At 42.7% G+C, this 22,698-nt stretch overlaps 1 protein-coding gene across 1 annotated transcript in view; it reads left to right on the forward strand.

Moving 5' to 3' along the window:
- Positions 1 to 22,698, forward strand: part of GABRG3 (gamma-aminobutyric acid type A receptor subunit gamma3) — a 559,764-nt gene that overhangs the window by 331,269 nt on the left and 205,797 nt on the right. Inside the window, exons 4-5 of the mRNA XM_017882409.1 lie at positions 14,077 to 14,297; positions 16,042 to 16,124. Of these exons, the coding sequence (XP_017737898.1) occupies positions 14,077 to 14,297; positions 16,042 to 16,124 (304 nt within the window). The remainder of the gene's footprint in view (positions 1 to 14,076; positions 14,298 to 16,041; positions 16,125 to 22,698) is intronic.

Below are 22,698 nucleotides of genomic sequence, written 5' to 3' on the forward strand. Positions count from 1 at the left end.
CCTTTAAAAATGAGGGGGAGGTAAAGATGTTCAAAAGCTGAGAAAGCTCCTCACTACTAGGCCTGCCTTACAGGAAATGTTAATACCTTCAAGATGAAACCAAAGGACACTAAACAGCAACATTATAACATAAGAAAGTAAAAAAATCTCATTAGTATAAGTAAATATATAGACAAATATGACTATTATTGTAATAATGGCAAGTAAATCACTTTTAATTCTAGTCTAAAAGTTAAAAAAGTATAAAATAACTATAACTAAAATTATGTTAATGGGTGCATAATATAAATGGATGTAATGGACTCACTTCATATTTAAAGACATACATATAGGCTAAGAATGAAGGATGGAAAAAAAAAACAAACTCCATGCAAATGACAACCAAAAGAGAGGAGGGGTGGCTACCTTTATATCAAGCAAAATAGGCTAATTCAAAAATGGCTGCAAGACACAAAGATGGCCGTAATGTAACGATAAAAGAGTCAATTCATCAGAAATTTGTAATATATACACCCAACATCAGAGCACCGAAATACATGAAGCAAACATTGATGGAACTGAAGGGAGACACTGGTAGAAATACATAATAGTAGAAGACTTCAGCACCCCATTTTCAATACTGGATAGACCAACCAGACAGAAAATCAACAAAGGAATAGTAGACTTGAATGCTGTAAATCAAATGGACCTAACACGAATGTACAGAACATTCCACCCAACGGCAGCAGAATCTACATTTTTCTCAGGTGCACATAAAATATTCCCCAGGATAGATCACATGTTAGATCACAAAGCAAGGCTCAACAAATTAAGAACAATGAAATCATACCAAATATATTTTCCAACCATAATGAAATGAAGTGGTATCAGTAGCAGAAAGAAAATGTAAAATCAGGCCGGGCGCAGTGGCTCAAGCCTGTAATCCCAGCACTTTGGGAGGCCGAGACGGGCAGATCACGAGGTCAGGAGATCGAGACCATCCTAGCTAACATAGTGAAACCCCGTCTCTACTAAAAAATACAAAAAAACTAGCCAGGCGAGGTGGCGGGCGCCTGTAGTCCCAGCTACTTGGGAGGCTGAGGCAGGAGAATGGCCTGAACCTGGGAGGCGGAGCTTGCAGTCAGCTAAGATCCGGCCACTGCACTCCAGCCTGGGCGACAGAACGAGACTCTGTCTCAAAAAAAAAGAAGAAAATGTAAAATCATAAGCATATTAAAATGAATATTTTTGAACAACCAATAGGTCAAAAATATCTTGAGACCAATGAAAATGAAAGTATAACATACCAATACTTATGGGATATGGGGAAAGCAATACTGTGAGGGAAGTTTATATAATAAAGAAATAAACACCTGCATTACAAAGGAAGAAATATCTGAAGTAAACAACCTAACTTTACATCTCAAGGCACTAGAAGAAGAACTAGGCCCAAAAATAGTAGAAGGAAGGAAATAACGATGAGAGGATAAATAAAGAATAGAAAACAATGGGAAAATCCACAAAACTAAGAGTGTTTTAAAAAGATAAACAAAATTGGCAAACCTTTAGCTAGACTAAGAAAAGAAAGAAAAAAGAAACTCAAATAATGAAAATCAGAAATAGGTAAGTGGGATTATATCAAACTAAAAAGCTTTTGCACAACGAAGGAAATGATCAACAGAGTGAAAAGGCAACCTTTAGTGAAGTCCTACAATTTAATATGTACAGTATTAATAAACTGATTTAAAAATGGGCTAAAGACGTGACTATACATTTCTCCCAAGAAGACATACACATCACCAACAGGTATATGAAAAGATGTTCAACGTCACTAATTATCAGGGAAATGCAAATCAAGACCGCGAGGAGTTATCGCTTCACATCTTACAATGGCTATTATCAAAAATTCAGAAGTCAGCAAGGGTTGGCAAGGATTTGGAGAAATTGGAGCCCTTCTACACCTTTGGGGGAATGCAGAATAATACAGCCAGTGCGGAAACCAGTATGGAGATTCCTCAAAAGTTAAAAGTAGAACTACCATATAATCCAGCAATTCCAGCTTTCAGTATTTATTCAGAAGCATTGAAATGAGGATCTTTCAAAGCTATCTTAGCACTCCAGTGGTTGTGGCACCAGTAGGAATAACCAAGATATGAAAACAACGTAATGTTCATTGGCACATGGCTAAAGAGAATGTAGTATATACATTCAATGGAATTATTTAACCTTTAAAAAAGAAGAAAATTCTGCACTATGTGACAACACAGTGAGCCTTAAGAACATCATCTAAATGAAATAACACAGTCACAGAAAAATAGTTATAGCAATGATTCCACTTATGTGAGTTATTGAAAATAAACTCATGTAATCAGAGAGTACAATGGTTGTTGCCAGGTACTGCAGGGAGGGAGAAATGGAAAATTTCTAATCAACGAGCATAATGTCTCAATTATAAAAGATGAATAAGTTCTCTAGATCTAATGTACAACACTGTCACTGTATTTAACAACACTTAAAAAGTGTATCGTACGCTTCAAATTTGTTAAGACAGTAGACCTCATGTTAAGTGTACTTACCACAGTAAAATAAAATTTTTCAAAACCACTACCTATAAAGTGAATGAGTGAGAAATTGGACATTAAAATCAATAGTCTTATTTTAAAAAGATTTAAAAGGGAGAAAAGGAAACTACAAGGTAAAGTTATGTGCAACATCTGTAAGTGACAACAGATTAGCATGTCATTGAGACCTTTCTTTGAGTGAACTACTTCAACCTTGTGCTGAGTGTTTACTTTAGAGTGTCTAGATAAATCGTAGGTTAAATAATTTAATGCCTTTAGCAATCAGAGAAGCCAGAACTCTCTTGAGAGGGACAAAATCTACATATTAAATACAGAACTACAAATCTGGAAGACTTATTGCAGTTTTCAAAATATATGATCTTTCATGTATATGTAACCATTGCAGTAGAAGGTCTTGGTGTAAAATATAGTGATGTGTTTGGAGACACTTTAGAAAAAGGTATTGTATAGACATATTCCCGTTACCATGAATGTTGGGTAATTGGACCTTGGCAAATTGGACCCTGAACACTTAAGAATTTTCTTCAAAGGCATTCTTCCTCTTATGGTGACAAATACAAGCAACATTATTTTTATTCACAGTATGAATACCCTATGGAATATTGCACTTTAAAATAATTTTGGTAATACCATTTTTATAAGATGCATTCATTATACAACTGTTCACTTTGCAAATAATTAAAATGTTCTTAGATTTATGTGCTGATTTCCTATGAAGTCTATATGTAGCTTATAAAAGTATATATTCATTTACTTATGTTTTTTGATGTTCATTTCTCCTTTTGTAGCTCAAGCTACTTTATATCTTTGAAAATATCTATCTTTTGGTCTTTGTAGATGCAGCATTCCACATTATTAACATAACCTGGGAAGAGTTCTTTTTGTAAGCGTTTGTCTGATACATCTTGACAACTCTGAATACTATTTTCCTTCTATTGTACTTGTAAATTTCATTTCCTTATTCTGCTTTATAATTAAATGCTATTTCAGCAAACATAAAAAATGCAAAAATGGTTAAACTGTCTTCAAGTTGAAAAAATGCATCTTTCTTGACACCACCTTTGGATAGAAAATTGGGAAATCACAAAGACTACCTCGCAAGGTCATTGGTCAGATTAAAGAAATAATACCTGTCAAATAATATAGTAACTGCACAATAAATGTGAACTGCTTATGATTTAAAGTGTTTAAGATTGTAGTCCAATAGTATACTCTATGCTTTTAACTTATGAACATTTTTTTTATGTGGGGGAAATTCCCCTGAATGATGAGGAATTTGGTTCATTTTAGGTGGATGGAGTTTCCAGCATGCCGTTCAATTTCTATCAAGGCTATGGCTGTGAAACTAAGAGTGTGGTTTCATTAAATGGTGCTTTTAATCTGCATTAGTTTATGTGAGAAAGTGGTGGATTTTGTTTTTTCTTTTTTCCTTCCAGTTTCCTTTCAGTTTCCAAATTAAATGCCCTTCTTAAATATTTGCAGAGAGTCTGAAAATTTTAGTGAGAGGAAGATTAACAAAGTCTCAGCAGTGTCTTGTGAGGTTACGAAGTACTGTCTATTGTCTGTACAGAAAAACCTTCTCACTTTTGCTAAGCCTAATCCCTGAATTTATGGTTTGCACTGCTTTGATTGATTTATTTGTCTTTCTAGGTCAGAGGTGTTGAATTCTGGTGCCCTTTGGATCCCCTGCCCATCTTGATAATAATTTTCCTGGCCTCTCCTTGTGTATTTCCACCCCTCTTCCTTTCAGTCCATGCCAGCTCGCATTTCTTCTATGTTTCTGTCCTCTTAGCCTGGCATGGCAACTCTGACTTCTCCACCCTCTCCATGGTGACCTCCTGAGGGTGCCATCTCCCGTAAGTCTTGCAGCGAGTTGGCACTGCCCCCCAATTCCATGGCAGGGACTGCTGGGAAGAAACGTCAACGGCATCTCCTCTGATGACCAGCTCAGGCTAATCCTGTTTGTTTTTACCAATGTGTCGTGGCCTGCTAGTATGCAAGCCTGGGAATCTGCTGCTGCCATTTCCTGTGATGGCCACTGTTTCTCTTTATCTCAGTTTCTTCTTCATCAGCCAGACTCAGCCAGACTTCCTTCAGAGGGGCTTTGTGTTTGAGAGGCCTCGCTAGGAGGCCCGTCCTCATCTTTGGAGAACTGGCAGCTGTCACAAGGCAAGGCTAATAATGTTCAGTCTAAATATTTTTTAAAAAGAACATTTCAGTCTGAGGGTAAAACGTGATTTGGCAATGTGATTTCACTTGGGATGGTCACCGACTGTGACCAACTTCACGCTGGTGAAGCATTTAGAATGACTTAAATCATTTTCTAATGGAAAACCAAACCTTTTGGAGCTAAAAAAAAATTAAAAGTGATTAAGAGGTTTTTTTCAAGAAATCCCAGATAGGGCATCATTTTCCTGATTTAGACCCTGTGAGCAAGAAAGGCATGGAAAGACTTCTGCACATCCTTAGCTCACGCAGTTTAAATCGGCCACTGTTAACACGTCCTGCCATACAGCAACACTCACTGCGTTCAAAACACGAAACACTAAAGTGTGGAATCCGGAGCTTTTGCCGTTGTTGATAGGATAAAGAACCCATGTCCATTCTTCAAGGCTACAAAAGCCCTAAATTACTTACAATACAAACCGTGCTCCTGTCAAGCAGCTGCTACAGCTTCTCTTACAGAGTATTAGAGTAAACCAGCCCCGTTCTAATGCTCTCATGATTCCCTTCTGGGTGGCCATGCACACCTATGAGCACTCTGGAAGGGCACTGAAAGCAGGAGCCCCGGGAGCCTGTGTGTTTAAATATTAAAATATAACCCAGTGTGGAACTGGAATCATTTTCTTCAGGCACAGGAAAGCCACATCTTTTTTTCCTCCTTCCACTCTTACCTTTATAAGGCCTTGTGTAAAACTGTGTCCCAAAGAGGAGATTTACTTCTTTAACCTCATCAGTAATATTCACCATTAATACAAAGGGTCCCCTCAGATGGGACTTGCACCTGCCGGGAAGGTGGGGCAAAGACTATGAGTCCCACCTCCTTCCAGTAGAGCTACCTGGGACACCATGTGATTATGCTCTGAATCACTAAGGGGAGGCCTGAGTCCAGCAGCTAAAACATCTGCTTCTGAGACAGTCAGAAATTCCACCCCATCCCTGGCTCACATCCTGAGCCGACTGTGCCCAGGGAACGTTGCGGATCCTCAAGTCAGGTTTTGAATCAGTGCATTTACTGTGTGTGTGTGTTTTTTTTTTTAATCCTGGAGGGCATTCAAATGTTTGCAATATGTCCTCTTCACACTGTGTCTAGCTGTGGATCCCAGAAGAGTAGTTCCAGGAATGGGGGCTAGTACTAAGGGCAGAGCTCCACCTCCTGCCTCCCTCCTCCTCTCTGGGGGTCTGAGGGTCCAAGGCTAGCCTCTCACTATTGCTGAATGCGGTCGTTAGAAACCATTTGGACCAGAGCACAGAAGCGTGGTGACCAGGACCTGGGAACACAGGAAATGAGGAGATGCTGGTCAGTGGTCCAGACCTGCAGTTCAGTTCTGCAGGTCTAATGTACAGCAGGGAGCCTGTCGATAATACTGCATTGTGTACTTGAAATCTGCTAACAATATTGTATACTTGTAACTGGCTAGGAAGGTGGATCATAAATGTTCTCACCACCAAAAAAAAAAAAAAAGGCGACTGTGAGGTGATGGATGTGTTAATTAGCTTGTACATGAATGTCAAATCACATCATACACCTTGAACATAGAGAATTTTTATTTGTCAATTATAGCTCAGTAAAGCCAGGGGGGAAAAAATGTCTGAAACCAACCTGGGGTCCAGTGAGCCTCAGTCAGTGCTCTCTTGATGATGTGGAGGGATAAGGCTTCTTAGTTCCTATCTGTAGAATGGGGATATATTCATATTGTTGTGAACATTGGGTAGAGTGGGGATATGTCAGTTATTTGGAATGTGGACTGACTCCTAGTAATTTGTAATAAGTGTAAGTTATTACCAACACAGGTCACTGTGGCGGGGCAGTCTCTGTGCAGAATGTGCAGATAGTTGTGATACGGCAGTTGAAGACATAGAGTGTTAACATAAGGAGAAAAAATAATGAGTAATATACCACGAGGAGGGGCAGGCTGTTGGCAAATGTGCCAATGCCACGGGAAGATGGGAGCCAGAAGGGCAGAGAGGACTGGAGGAGGCCGGATAAGAGGGCGTCCAGGCGTGGGCAGAGCACCAACGGGACGGAGGAAGGGAGGTCTGTGCCCGGATATTGCGCCAGTGCGTGCACCACGGGGGTACAGTGACGGGCTGGTTTGTAAGCAAGCATGCTACATACAGCCTTGAGTTTCATGCAAATAATATTAACCCTAATTCTGTAGGCTCTGGGTAGCCATGATACATTTTTGAGTAACAGTAGTAGTTGGAGAATATAGCATCCGATGGGATGCGAATCTGAAAGCAGGCAGTGGGTGGAGGAGGGCAGAGGGGGAACTGCTAGGCAAGAAAGGAAACCGAGAAAAGGCTGGATGTCTACAGCAATGTGCAAGGGGCACCTACTTCCACCGGGGGTCCTGGCCCAGATCTGCCAGCATCACCCAGTCCCCAGGGCCTCCTAGCCAGAGGCGAACTTATCGCAGAGCCTGTAAAGGTTAAGCCCGAGGACCCCTCACTAACAGAAGCCTTCTCCCAGGTCTTGGGGGAGGTCGTAGCTGTGTGTTGACTTGGTCTTTTACTGCCTGTGATATTTACAAGTGCAAGATGTTTTATACAAGGCTGCTGTCTTTCACTCCTCTGACGTCCCCTGTCACCTGCTCCTTTTATTAAGGGCAGGTGATTATCACCTGGCTTAAGGGGATGCTTTCCAAACAAGGTTAGTGGAATATGGTGCACGGAGATTTCTGCCTAGGATGAAGTGCACCCCAATGTTATTGCTGTCAAAGGTCCAGGGCTCCAGAGGTGTGGGTGGCATGAAGGAGAAACCTGGAGCTCACGGCTCGTGTATGGGAGCCCCAGACTTGACACGAAAGCAGCCTGAGGCTTTTTCCACACTGCAGAATCCTAAACATGCAGGTCCTAGTTCCAATAATGCTACAAGTTTAAGTAAACATCTAAAAACTGTTTATAATGTAATTCTGCTTCCCCGTGCTGGAGGAAATAAATATATTCTGAGCCTTGGTCCTAAAAACTAATGTTATTAAATCCTTGTCATGGAAAGTCGTGATCAAAGAGCTTGCAGCTAAAAGATGCAGGGCAGGTGAGTATGATGAATGAGGGCCAGTGATCAGATTAATAAAAATAAGATCTATTCCTTTTAGATGTGATTTTTGTGGTATTTGCAGTTTTAAAATATTTACATTTTTCTCATTAGAAACAAATATTGATTTTTTCATAATTCATATTAATTTATATTAATGTTATAATTTTCCATTCTTTTCCTAAAAATGGCCTGGGTTGCATTAACATCAGGTGACTGACATGGCCTCATTAGGGGAGCCACGTGCCCCTCTGTGGCATCAGGGCGTCACTCCCCGCTATGCTTCCCCGGGCCTGTCACTAACCCTTCACAACCTGCCCTGCTTGGAGCAGCCTTGGCCCTCTGGGCTCTGATGTGGCTCTCTGACTGCTGCACCCCTCACCTTTCCCACTTCAGCCTGGTGGTCTGGGGACCAGATCTCGCCCGGCCAACACAGAGCTCCCGTCTCTCCGACAGAGCCTCCTTGTCTGCAGGTGTCTGCCCTCCCGTGGTGCGGGGCCTTCACAGGGCACCCCAGACCCCACGGTGTACCTGTCCTCAAGGGTGTTAGTCTTTATATAAATCTAGCACAGTGCCCCACAGAGGACTCTTAATAAGGGAGGCGCCTGGGCTAAGCTGGGGAGAATGCTTAACCAGGCGGCCAGACCTTGGGAACACCCTTGTGCCCGTGAAGCAGGGACAGGGCCCCAGGGAGAGAGGGAGGCCCGCCGTCAAAACCATGTTTCCCAGGACAAATCCGAATAAATAACACATGAAAGAAACAAAAAAACATGTATTTGAGTTACACTTCCATACCTGAGAAGGAAGAAATAAAACTCGTTTTATTCTAATCACTGCATTATACATTGTTAGAGAAGAAATCTGACCAACCTTAAATTGGCAAGGGCCTATTCCTACCATTTTGTAAAGAAAACAGCCAGTGGCTTCTTTTCCTGATTTGTTTATCTAACTCAAGCTAACGAGCTGAGGCCCAATAGGGGGAAAGAGGCTCCGTTCCCAACAAGTGTCTCCTGCAACCAGAATCTCAAGGGTCCCATCCTGCGCTAATCTCCTTTTTCTCATTTGGCCCTCTTCTTTAATGAAGGAAGGGGCAAAAGTGTGAGGAAATAATTTCCACATTTTCTAGAAGCTACAGATGGATATTGTGAAGAAGCATAATTTTTCTTCTGTTTTGTCAAAATGCTCCACGTGTCGCAGTAATTCATGGCTTATTTGGAAATTATTGAGCTCTGCAGTGACTGAAACAAATCATGAACTTGGGTTGTTCAAACCTGATGGTTTACATTGGAGGGTCCACACGAGTTTCATCCATTAGTATTTCAGACACATCACTTTCATAGCATTAAGGAATTATATAGAATCTTTATTTTCAGATAGACATTGTAAGAATTTTTTTTCTTTGCCAAAAGGAAGGATGATTAATGCCATTACAAAGAAAGTTTATGAGAGAAATAAAAATATTTCCCTGTGGGTGGGAAGTGTTTCTTCAACATTTAGTCAAATGTAGACACAATAAAACATCCACACCACGCACAGCCTCACTCTGCGTTAAAGTGGCGTTCGTGGCAGGATTTCAGAATGAAGAAGAGCTTGCACCCCAAACACCGTAGGATGCTCCCCTCTGCTACAGGGAAAGAGCACAGCCATGTGTGGGATGGGGGTGGGGATTCCCGCCTTGCTCTGCAAGCTTCCACCTCGTGGATGGTTCTCGAATACGTCATGCAGAATTCAGACCTGTGAAAGTCCTTCCAATAATGGAAGATGGGGCATAGGAAGAAGTCATCCCATCATGTTCTTCTTGCAAAAGCAAGATAGAGAAATGAGAAAAAAAAGGAAAGTTAGTTTCAAGAGGGAAAGGCTAACTCTAGGCAGGGATACGGAAATGTAAAATTTCAGAGTCGGAAGGTTCCTTACATTTGATCGAATCTGACACTTGCATTGTACGTATGAGGAGACTGAGGCACAGGAAGGTAAAGCGTGTCACACAGTTTGTGAACAAGGTGCATGTGGAGGACACTTCTGCACTGATGTTCTTCCACACGTCCTGAATCTAACACCCAGACTCAGCTGCTGCTGCCCCTCTCAGTCGCATCCAGGGAAGTGGATTTGGGCTGCGAGTTTAGAATAATTGGTACTTAGTAGCTGTGTGACTGGATGGAGGTTACTCAATGTCTTAGGCCTCAGTGTACCCTTGGAAGGAAGGGTGGTCGTTGTCTCTGTGTCAGGAACCCAGGCGCCTGTGCCTCCTGGGAGGGACGCTGGAACACGCCTTCATCCAGCCCTGTGCTGTCCCGATCTCAAACTACATCTTAAAGTGCTTTATGGGGAAGGAGTCACAAAATGCTCCTTAATGGGGGTGGAGAGAGAAGATGAGGAGAAAAAGGGCAAACAAGAGGGCCCTGTTTGCTGGTCACTCTTTGTCTTACCTTGTGTATAGAATGAAAAGGCCCATTCAGAAATTGTTAGTGGAGGGTCCGGTAATTCAAAATACTTTTGATATATTGAGTAATGTTGGCAAAATTCTTCAAGTTTTCTGAGTTTGTTTCTCTGTTACACTTAGGTTAAACAAGCAAAAAGCTTTGAACAATTTCAGATTCCAAAATTCCGATGGGGCTTTTATAGAGAATATTGGTTACTTTGACATTATTGATCACATTGGCGGGCCCTGGATGTGCTTCATTCCTCAATCCAGTAAACTTGTGTTCAAAGAAAGAAGGAAGTAAAACTTAAAAATGCCCATATATGCCTCCCTGACCATTCTCACATACTGAATTTTACAGTATTGAATATGTTCTCTGTGCCAATATAGCCTGTTACACATTTTAGTCAGAAATCATCGTGAAGCCCAAATCCCACCAGGATGGAGGGAAGGCGGCTGTCAGCTCACAATCTGTTCTGCAGGGATGCCTTTGAACTTGCTGCCTTGCCATCCATATGCCTGGCTCACACGACACCTCACTGAGGTCTTGGCTTCTGTGTGGCCTTCCCATGTCTCCAGCACCTGCACACCCCAGCACCCTTTCCCTCCTTTTCCACTCTCAGTCTGGATGGGCTCCTCTGACAAACTGCTCTGGATGCTTCTCACCCAGGGCCCGTGGTTCACGTGAGTCAGCAGAGCTCTGCTCCACATGGTCCCTCAGGGCCTGAATGGGTGAGCAGGTCCCACATGGGCTCTTCCAGGGCCCTCCTAGGAGTGGCACACACCACTCTACCTGTGTTTCACCTTCTCATGAGTGAGGTGGCCACACCCAGCCCCAAACGGGGAATAGTCCTATCACACGCCTCAAGCAGGGAAGCTGCGGTATTTGGCGAACAGCACCAATGACTGTCATGATCTGTATCTAGCCGCTGAATATTAGCTTATCTCTTTCTCATCAGAGAAAAATGCACTTCTCCCATCTTCAAGAGAGGCAACTCAAAAGGTCAGCCTTGTCCTGGCCCAAGGTCAAGGTTGTGTATCCATGTATATACCTGTCCTGGGAGAGACATCAAGTCTGGATGTGGTTTTCTTTGATCCACTGACCTGTCAACGCAGAAGACCTGTCTGACCTCCCTCCCGCTCCAAACACGCAGTGTGTGTCCTAAGGTGGAAAGGGCCAGCCTGAGTCCCCACTGGGCAGATCCTGATGGGCTGGGTTCCCGGAGGTGAGGTTTTTCTTAGATTCAGCTCTAATTCTTTCCCTAGGGCAGGGCCCCTGAGGCATGTTTTCTCTCTGACTCTTGCCTCCATCGTCTGGGAATGTATTGTTTTGCCGTTACCCATTTTTGGCGTGGTAAAGTGGGCGTTGGATAATACACCTGCCTTGGGGTCCAAGCGGAGGCTGTCGTTTGCCCATGGAAGACAGGCAGGCAGCAGTGCCCTTCAGTCTCAGGGAGTCATTTTCCTTCCTGACGTGTGGTTCCTTTGGCAGAACTTCCTTAACACTGAGCCAACTTTCTGCCTGCGGCCAGCCTCACGTGTGCACAGCCGCGTCTGAGTTCTCTTCTCCGGGCAATGCCAAGAGCTGCAGTGCATCTTTGCTTCTGCAGGCCAGCACCACTCCCTCTCCCCGGCTTTACTCTGGTTCTCTCTCTCTGAAGTATAGGTATCTGGGCCCTACAGCCTTCAGTGGAAGGGCCACACCCAGTTTCTTTCCCTTGAGCCATATTTGCATAGTTAAAGACGTTACAGGGTGGCAACTTAATCCATTGAGAGGCTTTAGCAATGGGTGTGATTATTTCTGCCACGTTGTTTCAGTAGGCTTTGGCACTGCCAGCTGTGCTCCATGTTCTGCTGTAGAGGTGAGGACGAGAGGCACTTGCCTCTCCCAGCCCCGCCAGACCCCAAGTGCGCTTTGTCTTTCTTTCCTCTTTTATAACAGCTTTCAAATCACCGGGTTCTTTTGGAGATAATTTCCTTCCTGTGATAACTTACCAAGCACAGAGAATAGCACTCAACGCATTCTAATTACCATTCCTTTTCCCACCTCTGCCCAGAGAGCTACCCGCTCCTTAGACGGGTTCTGTCTCATTAGAGGTTTTGCCCATGTGAGACACCAGGCGTCTGGCCTCCAGTCCCACATTCGTGAGCCCTAAGCATCAATGCTACCTGCTTTCGTTTCGTTTCACCACTCTTTGAACCCCATTTTTGTATCAGTCAGCACGTGCTAGGTTATATGACAGAAGCACACATGCACACACTCACACACGCTAACACACACACCTTCACTGGTTCAGAGTCTGTCGGCGAGAGGCAGGCCACATTTTGGAAGGCGGGAACGAGGCTGAGGCCATTCATCCCCAAAGGCACATTCAGACAGGCACATGGACTTGGGAGGGTCCGTCTGGTTGCTGAGATGCCACACATGACCCGCCATGGCTGCTGAGCCTCGAGAGGCTTCTGGAAAAGCTTGCCGAGAACCTGCTCCCAGCTGCTGCTTTCCTGCCGTTTGCTCCCCCAACTGCGCAAATGCTTACGCGAGACTCACATTGCCTGTTCCATCATTCCCTCTGTGCTGGATGCCTGGATACCTTTTGTTTCCTCTCACTTGAATCCTTAGTAATGCACCAGCCTTATTTTTGTGTGTGGCGTGAATGACCACCAGCCTATTTATTTAAGGCCTGTCTTCCCTGAATAGAATATAAACTCTAGGAGGGAGGGGGTTTCTTGTTGGCACAGGGCTGGGTCTTCCTTGGTTTGAAAAGCGTGGCATACGCAGTGAAGGAAAGAAATGATGAATGAATGCATTAGTTAATGAAAGACCAGTTGAATTATAACCTGAAATTGAATTGCCTATCACGGAAAGATTCTAAAATGGGAAACTCAATGGAAACGGTAAATATGGGATTTGTTGAGAATCACAAAATTCAGATTCTGCAAAAGTGATACATTTATAATAGCTAATGCATAACAAAAATTATGAAAGGTATAAAAATCCCTTACAATCAGCCTCTACATCCCTCTTACCATGAACCTAAAATAATTCTTTAAACTGTGATGAGGGGAGTGGCCTCTGAGGCAGCCCAGTCTACAGGCACTTATTTGGGTCTCCTCGAGTGCCCCTAGGATAGAATCAGCCTTGACTATTTGATGGCTGCAGTAAAGTCTTACTGGGCACCGTGAACACTGCAGTGTCTTCAACCCTGGGCCTTTGCCTCTGTGATTTGTACCTCTTCAGCCTGCACTTGGAATCAGCACTTGGCTTGGGTGGTTGTCCTCTCTACAGTTCTTGGTTGTTCTTTTGTTTTGCTTTTGTTGTTTGAGAAGACTCAAGCACAAATAGCCATAACGATTATATGACCGAGTATGCATGGATCACTTGCTCTCTGCCAGGCACTAAGGGTGCTCATTTAATCACTTCCTTTTATCTTCATAACACCTTGAGGAGGTGGATGCTATTGTGTCCCCCACTTTACAGATCAGAGAATCGAGGCTCCAGTAGGTCCTGCTACCTGTCAGGGCTTGGACTTGTGAGCCTAGGGTTTGCCTCCACACCCTCAAACAGATTCTACTGTCTCCCTTAGCTCCTCTTCACACTTCATGTATTTATTGCAACTTAAGATTTACATTATGTCACATGATGTTACTATACTGTTGACGAATAATGTTGTTCATCATTCACTGAGTGCTTGCCATGTTCAAGCAGTCTCTATCAGAAAGAGAACTGGGGAGGTGAGGATGTCGACATGGAGAGAACACAGAACGTTTGACAAAGAGAACAAATTATACAGAACATTTATTAATAGAACTGCCTTGCCTCTCCTTCTGCTCTGTTTCAGGAATACCAAATTGACATATTTTTTGCTCAGACCTGGACAGATAGTCGCCTTCGATTCAACAGCACAATGAAAATCCTCACTCTGAACAGCAACATGGTGGGGTTGATCTGGATCCCAGACACCATCTTCCGCAATTCTAAAACCGCAGAGGCCCACTGGATCACCACCCCCAACCAGCTCCTCCGGATTTGGAATGACGGGAAAATCCTTTACACTTTGAGGTAAGATGCTGCGTCGATCTTTGATTACTCCTGATTTAAAATGGGATCCTTAATTCGAATCGTTGTAGGAATGAGACCCGATTTTCATCTCTAAGTCTATTCTCTTTCACGTGAGACATGCTACAGCGTCCTGAGAAAGTTGGCCCTCATGCCACACGTGTAAAAATAAAAGCTACAGGTGATCCACGAGAATATAAGCTCATTTCTTCAGAATCCATTTCTGCTGGAAATAGGCTGTGAAAGTTATTCTTAATACATTTACACCGTGGGTCCTCTTACCTAGGAAAAGACAGATGTCGGCGCACTGATCAACAAGTGCAGTTTGAGTGAATCTGAGCCCAAAAGGAAGATGGGGAGAGTAGCCCCTTTCCCAAGCACATCCCTGAGGGAAGTGGCAGCTCCCCGGAGTGTGTCCTCCCAGAGGCAGGGAAGTCTTCGAAGAAACCCAGAGAGGGAAGGGAAACTGAGCTTCCAGGAAGGGAACTGACTCGCCCACAGTCACCACTGGGAGCCTGTCTCTCCCAGCTCTTTCTGCTGGGATGGTCAGAGTCTAACTGAACACACAGCAACACAGCACCTGCAATGACGGGCCCTCCGCACTCCTGTCTGCTCGCCCAGCACAGGGACTGGACGGTCCCTCCAGCAGCGTCCTTTGAGCGGTTGGTGCTGCTCCAGAGGGCACTGCTCCCTTCTTCCTGATGGCTCAGAAGCCCTGGGTGCATCTAGCCTTTGTTCTCACGGGCTCACTCTCACTGGCCCAGGGCACAGGGCTCCTTCTTGCACCTGCTCTGTGGCTACATCTCCCCGCTCTGCTCTTTCTGCCTCAGGGCTTGACCCCGTCACTTTCCTCTCCTTACCCATCCTTACTGGCTTAGCTCATCCATCCTGAGAATGAAAGCCGTGTGCGTACTGAGATTTCCACAAGGAGAAATCTGATTCCTAACATTAAATAAATGTCCACAGCACACACATAGGCCCAGATGGACTTTAAAATAAGTAGACAGTGAGACAGCGTTTAAGTTTCAGGGAAATCCTCATTTTGCCAGGGAGGGAACAATTACAGCAAAGAGAAAAAAAAAAGCCACAGCTGGAAACTGTGCTGATGAAATACGTTGAGAGCTGGGGTTTGTAGAAGTTGTCTCCTCGTCAGTTGTACAGCCATGCACCGGAGACTCTGACATGACATAAAGCCTCAGCAAGCCAGGGCCAAGACCCAGCCAGTTCTGGGACCGACCCCGTGTAGACACTGAAGGATGAGACTACTGCCCTGGGAGGAGGCAGGGCCCCCATGTGACAGAGCCACCCCTTGCCTAGTGAAATATGAGGCAGTTGTCCAAACAGGAAATCCCCCAATGCGTGCATTAATTTGACATAATAGCTGTTTAGATAAACACGCCAGTTTCCAAATGGAGGAAGGATTTAATTCAAACAGATTGACAACAACTTATAAAACAACAGTTGGTTTTGTCTCCTCTCTGACTTGGCGTGTATTTCTAGACACAGTTGGAATTTTACTAACTGGAATTCTCTGTGCCACTGATAGTTAAAAGCAAAACAAAATAACCCAACATGAAAGCAACACAGCACAGTCTCACCGTGAATGGTTCCCTGGCCAAGAGTGAGCCGCGTGTGCTGCCCTGGGTGACGGAACGGCCCTCCCCATCCCCACATGGGGTGCTGTAGCAGCCGCCAGCCTTGCCCTGTGCTGTTTGCTGACCTGGACTGACGCTTGGCTCTTCCGCAGGCTCACCATCAATGCTGAGTGCCAGCTGCAGCTGCACAACTTCCCCATGGACGAGCACTCCTGCCCGCTGATTTTCTCCAGCTGTGAGTACCAGTCCCGGCCCGGGGTGTGCATGCTGTGTGAGGGATGCCTAGCCGGGTGCTGCTTCTGTCAAACAGCCGTGCGATTGATCACAGCGTCCCTGCACACACGGATAAAACTGATGATGGTTTTGGTATTGACTACCTGGGCATTTTCACTCTAGACCTTGTCGCATAAGAGCCACGTTACAAAATAGGTGATCTCGATAAGGCTGTGAGCAACTTGACCATCCATAACATGGAAACATTCAGAAACTGATCAACAGTTGATTTATCAAAGACCCTTATGCTAATGAGCTGTGCATACTATTCGGAAGTATACAAAATTCCTACATAATATTTTAGATTTAACGTTATCTTTTTTAAATTTATTTTTAATTTTTATTTATTTATTTATTTATTGAGACTGAGTTTTGCTCTTGTCGCCCAGGCTGGAGTGCAGTAGCACGGTCTTAGCTCACTGCAACCTCTGCCTCCCGGGGTTCAAGTGATTCACCTACCTCAGCCTCCTGAGTAGCTGGGACTATAGGCACGTGCCACCATGCTTAGCTATTTTTGTATTTTGTATTTTAGTATATTTGTATTTTTGTATTTTGTATTTTGTATTTTTAGTTGGGGTTTCACCATGTTGGTCAGGCTGATCTCGAACTCCTGACCTCAGGTGATCCACCCACCTCGGCCTCCCAAAGTGCTGGGATTACAGGCGTGAGCCACTGTGCCCGGCCGATTTAGCATTACCTTAAAGTAAGGTAATTTGTCTACTAAGTAGAAAGATACAAATTTTTCTTTAATTTTACTTATATTTGTCTCATTGAACCATTGTAAGATGATTTAATTTTTCATAGTATTTTATCTTCCAACGTTTTACTTATGGTAGATATCATAGTTATCAAGTAATCCTTTACAAGTTCTTAAAGACAACATCTACTGCTAAGTATAAGGGTACATATAAAAGGAATATCAAATATCAAACCTATAAAATTTTTAAGTTAAAATCAAAATGGAAAGATATCTGGTGAATGAATTTACAATGGGGCATTTTAAATGAATTAATCACAAGTACTTATGTATGACTCATAAGAATTCAGTTTATTGTACTGGCTTTCTTTAAAATTGCATATGGGGCCAGGCGCGGTGGCTCATGCCTGTAATCCCAGCACTTTGGGAGGCCGAGGCATGTGGCTCACAAGGTCAGGAGATCAAGACCATCCTGGCTAACACGGTGAAACCCCATCTCTACTAAAAATACAAAAAATCAGCTGAGCGTGGTGGCGGGTGCCTGTAGTCCCACCTACTCTGGAGGCTGAGGCCGGACAATCGCTTGAACCCGGGAGGCAGAGGTTGCAGTGAGTTGAGATCATACCACTGCATTCCAGCCTGGGTGACAGAGTGCGACTCTGTCTCTAAATAAATAAATAAATAAATAAATAAATAAATAAATAAAATTGCGTATGGAACATGACAAACAAATCTGATGAAATCTCATGTGGAAGTTTTTGTGGCTTTCTTCATTGAACATTATTGATCTTTCCCTGAACCTTCAAATGAACTGTAAAATATGTTCGTCCCTTATTTTACTTTTGCTTCTGTTCCTTGCGTGTGTGGGACCCGTGGAGGCCCAGGTCCAGGTCTGCAGAGACCAGCAGAGCTCTGCACGCTATGCACGTGTTCTCATCGGAAACCTTATTTCTTTCTGTAATAGCTTCCCTCATTCTGTCATGCTGTAAAAATGTGTTTAAATCATTCACAGAGCCTTTAGAGTGCTCAGTTCCAGGAGGGGATTGTGTACACATGGACTTACACAATACTGCCAGAAAGAAAAGTGCTTGTATAAATTGTTTTAAAAAGATATTTATAGCAATAACATAAATTCTTGAAGACAATTCACACACACTCAGGGAAATACGTAAAAGTGAATGCCTTTCTGGAATTAGTTGGCAATGAGCATAGGAAGAAATCTGGCATAGTAGTAGAAATGGTTTGTGAGACCAGCCACATCTCTTTCCCTATTTCTGGTGTGTCGTGGTAGTGATGGGTGGTCAGAGTGAATGTAGGAGCCAGGGGTGGACAGTCTTATATATAGTGTCAGAAAGTGACACTTCCAATGCGTGAGCAAAGAAAGGTTATTATATCTGAAAATCAGGGAGTGGCAGGATCAAATTTATGTTCAGCAACCGTATAAGATCTTATAAGAGCAAAACTGGTTGTACACGGTTATATGGCAGAAAATCTGAAACACTGGCAACCTTAAATGCGGTGGGGATGTGGGGCAACAGGAACTCTCACTCACTGCTGGGGGAATGCACAATGTCACAGCCCTTTGGAAGACAGCTGGGTCGTCTCTTACAGAGTTAGACATGCTGGTACTATGTGATCCAGAATTTGTACTCCTTGGCATTTACCCAAATGAGTTAAAACTTATGTCCACACCAAAACCTGCATACAGGTGTTTACAGCAGCTTTATTCATAATTGCCAAAATTTGGAAGCAACCTCCTTTGGTATGAGAATGGATAAACAGACCACGGCACATTCATGCAATGGAATATTATTCAGCACTACAAAGAAAGGAGCTACCAAGCCATAAAGAGACATGTAGGAAACTTAAATGCATATTTACTAAGTAAAAGAAACCAATCTGAAAAGGCTACATACTCTGTGATTCCAACTATATGACATTCTGGAAAAGAGAAAACTGTAAAAACACTAGAAAGGTCAGTGGTTGCCCAGGGTTGGGGGCAGAGGGAGGATTTTTAGGACAGTGAAACTATTATATATGATACTGTCATGTTGGACATATTTGTCAAACACATAGAATGTACAATGCTAAGAATGAATGCTAAAATCAGTCGCTGGACTTCAGGTGATGACGACGTGTCAACGTAGGTTCATTGATTGTAACCAATGGACTGCTCTGGTGGGGGATGTTGATAGCTGGGGAAAGGAGTACTTGGGAGCCCTGTACTTTCTGCTCAATTTTTCTGTGAACCTAAACCTGCTTCTTTTTTTAAAGTCAGTAAAAAAAAAAATTATTGGAGGTAAAGAAATCAATTAGGAATCTATTGCTGTCATAAACCACAAAGTTCCGTAATATCAAATTTAAAAAATATCAAATTAAAGAAAAAACTTGGTTTCCCGAAATACAAAAGAGTGTTTTAAAGTATAAGTTTTTGAACCACTTTACATGTGTAGCATTAATTCATATGTATAGGATTCACTATTCATAAGTGAGAATAACAACAATCTCCTAATGAAGACACTCATTGGTAACTTGGAGTGATGGAGGATACTTGCATCTAAATCAGTTTGGTACCTAAGTTGTTTCCACATAATGGGTGTCCACTTTCAGGAAGACGCCAATTCTAATACCAATAAACAACTGAAAGTGAAGTGGGCCGGGCGGCTCATGCCTGTAATCCCAGCACTTTGGGAGGCCGAGGCAAGCAGATCACGAGGTCAGGAGTTCAAGACCAGCCTGGCCAATATGGTGTATCTCTACTAAAAATACAAAAATTAGCTGGGTGTGGTGGCGTGTACCTGTAATCCCAGCTATGTGGGAGGCTGAGGCAGGAGAATGGCTTGAACCCAGGAGGCAGAGGTTGCAGTGAGTCGAGATCATGCCACTGCACTCCAGCCTGGGCAATAGAGTGAGACTCCATCTCAAAAAAAAGAAAGGAAAGAAAGTGAAGTGGTGTCCATGTTTGTGAACAGTAAACCTTGCAGTGTCCTGGTATTTTTCAATTAAATACACTCAGAAGCTGTATTTTCCACTTAAAATTTTACAATAACAAAGTTGAACAACTAGTTATATTCACTATCATACAAATAAAAGTTAGAAAAACTGCCCAAAATGTACAGTAAGATATAAAGTGATCATAAAATTGACTAACAACTGTTAGGCTGGTCTTGGCTCTCTGAGTAGCAGAAGCAAAACCTCTCAAATAATGACAAGTATGTAAGATTTTCCAATATATGCACATAGATGAGGCAATAACATTTGCTATATAACATGTTTGGGTAATGGCTTTAATTTTATTTTAAATAGTTGAAATTTTGAAATAATATTTTAATTAATTAAAATTTCCTATAGCACTTTCTGTAGTCATTGAGGTTAAGGATCACATTTTAAAAATTCCTAAAATGTACTTTAAGAGGTAATGTTATAAGTTTATTTAAACTTGTTAAAATTATTAAAACTACATGTTAAATTACTTAAATGGATGAATTAAAAGTGAATTTGATATAGACTCTTAGACAAACATTTTTGGTGTCCAGAACTTGGCCATAATTGTGTAGTTAGTGCGCACTCATAGAAATTGAACCATAAAGAATATTCAATTGCAAACAGCATTGATTGTTTTATTCATTTCCTATTACTCCGGCAACAAATTACTGTAACCTTAGTGGCTTGAAACAACGTAAATTTAATATCTTACATTTCTGTAGATTAGAAAGCTGAACTGGGCTAAAATCAGGGTGTGGGCAGGGCAGCATTGCCACCTGGAAGCTCTGGGGGAGAATCTGTGTCCTGGCTTTTTTCAAGCTCCTAGAGGCTGCCCACATTCCTTGACGTGGGTCCCCTTCCTCTGTCTTTGGAGCCAACAACAGCACCTCTCTCTCATCCCACTTTTGTCATCATATCTCTCTTAGACCACAGACAGGAGAGCTCCCTGGGTTTTGAAGACCTGTGTGATTAGGTTGGGCTCACCCACATGGGCCAAGATGATCTCCCATCTAAGATCTTTCACTTAATCACATCTTTGAAGTCCCTTCTGCCACATAAAGTGACATAGTAGCAGATTCTGGGGTTCAGAGTGTGAACGTCCTTGCTGGTTACTAGCTTGCCTGCCATAATTACTAGTGACTCGGAGCATTCCAAGACCTGGGAGCCTACCTGGTAGATGTGCCATTCACAATTCTCAGATTGTGGGGAGAATCTACACAGCAGAACAAGCCCAAAATACATTTCACTAAAAGGAAAAATCATCTCCCGTGAATTATGACAAACTGTCTTGTTTAATCTGCGTCTTGTTTCGGGAAGTCAGGGGCTCTGAATGGAGGGACCAGCTGGAGCCATGGCAGAGGAACATAAATTGTGAATATTTCATGGACATTTGTCACTTCCCAAATAATACTTTCATAATTTCTTATGCCTGTCTTACTTGAATCTCTTAATCCTGTTATCTTCGTAAGCTGAGGATGTACGTTACCGCAGGGCTACTACTATAATTGTGTTAACTGTACAAATTGATTGTAAAACATGTGTGTTTGAAGAATATGAAATCAGTGCACCTTGAAAAGGAACAGAATAACAGCAATTTTCAGGGAACAAGGGAAGACAACCTTAAGGTCTGACTGCCTCTGGGGTCAGGCAAAATAGAGCCATATTTTTCTTCTTGCAGAGAGCCTATAGATGGACGTGCAAGTAGGGAAGATATCACTAAGTTCTTTTCCTAGCAAGGAATATTAATAATTAATACCCTGGGGAAGGAATGCATTCCTGGGGGGAGGTCTATAAACGGCCACTCTGGGAATGTCTGTCTTATGTGGTTAAGGACTGAAATATGCCCTGGTCTCCTGCAGTACCCTCAGGCTTACTCGGGTGGGGAAAAACCCCGCCCTGATAAATTTGAGGTCAGACCAGTTCTCCGCTCTCGAACCCTGTTTTCTGTTAAGATGTTTATCAAGACAACACATACACTGCTGAACATAGACCCTTATCAGGAGTTACTGATTTTGCCCTGGTCCTCTTTCCTCAGAAGCATGTGATCTTTGTTCTCCTTTTTGCCCTTTGAAGAATGTGATCTTGTGACCTACTCTCTATTCTTGCACTCCCTCCCCTTTTAAAATCCTTAATAAAACTTGCTGGTTTTGCGGCTTAGGTGGGCATCACGGACCTACTGATATGTGATGTCACCCCCGGTGGCCCAGATGTAAAATTCCTCTCTTTGTACTCTTTCTCTTTATTTCTCAGCTGCATGACACTTATGGAAAATAGAAAGAACCTACATTGAAATATTGAGGGCAGGTTCCCCCAATAGTGTCTTAATATATTTTTATGAAAAAAATTTTAAAAAAGGCAAAATATAAATTTTGGGCATTTAATTCCTTATTTCTTAAGTTGTTTTAAAATAATTTGTTTTCTTCTGATTAAATGTCAGCATTATGAAATAAATGTTTCTTTTGTCCAGCTGATTGGTTAATATATGTTAGTATGAGCTTTATTTTACTCATGATTTCACTTCCAAAAGTTATATTGCGTTTGAAAAATTAATGTGTCTAGCTTAGTGTAGCTACAGTATATACCTTTAACTAAACAATGCAATATACATAGATGTCCTAATCTGTTTTAAGTCAAATACAAAATTAATGACAAAAATGTTAAGAATGCCAGTGGTACAACTCTATGCTATTATTTTTTCTGAAGAGAGGGATCTCTTCACACACATATACACACAGGCACACACATGCATATACACTTCTGTAAACTAATATAGGGGTGCACCAGACCTCGACATACTCTCTTTCTGTTGCTTAGTTTGAGATGTAGAATATTATATATGCAAAATAAATGTTCA

Source organism: Rhinopithecus bieti, unplaced genomic scaffold (assembly GCF_001698545.2).
Source record: "Rhinopithecus bieti isolate Rb0 unplaced genomic scaffold, ASM169854v2 scaffold_13247, whole genome shotgun sequence".
NCBI classification, from domain to species: Eukaryota; Metazoa; Chordata; class Mammalia; order Primates; family Cercopithecidae; genus Rhinopithecus; species Rhinopithecus bieti.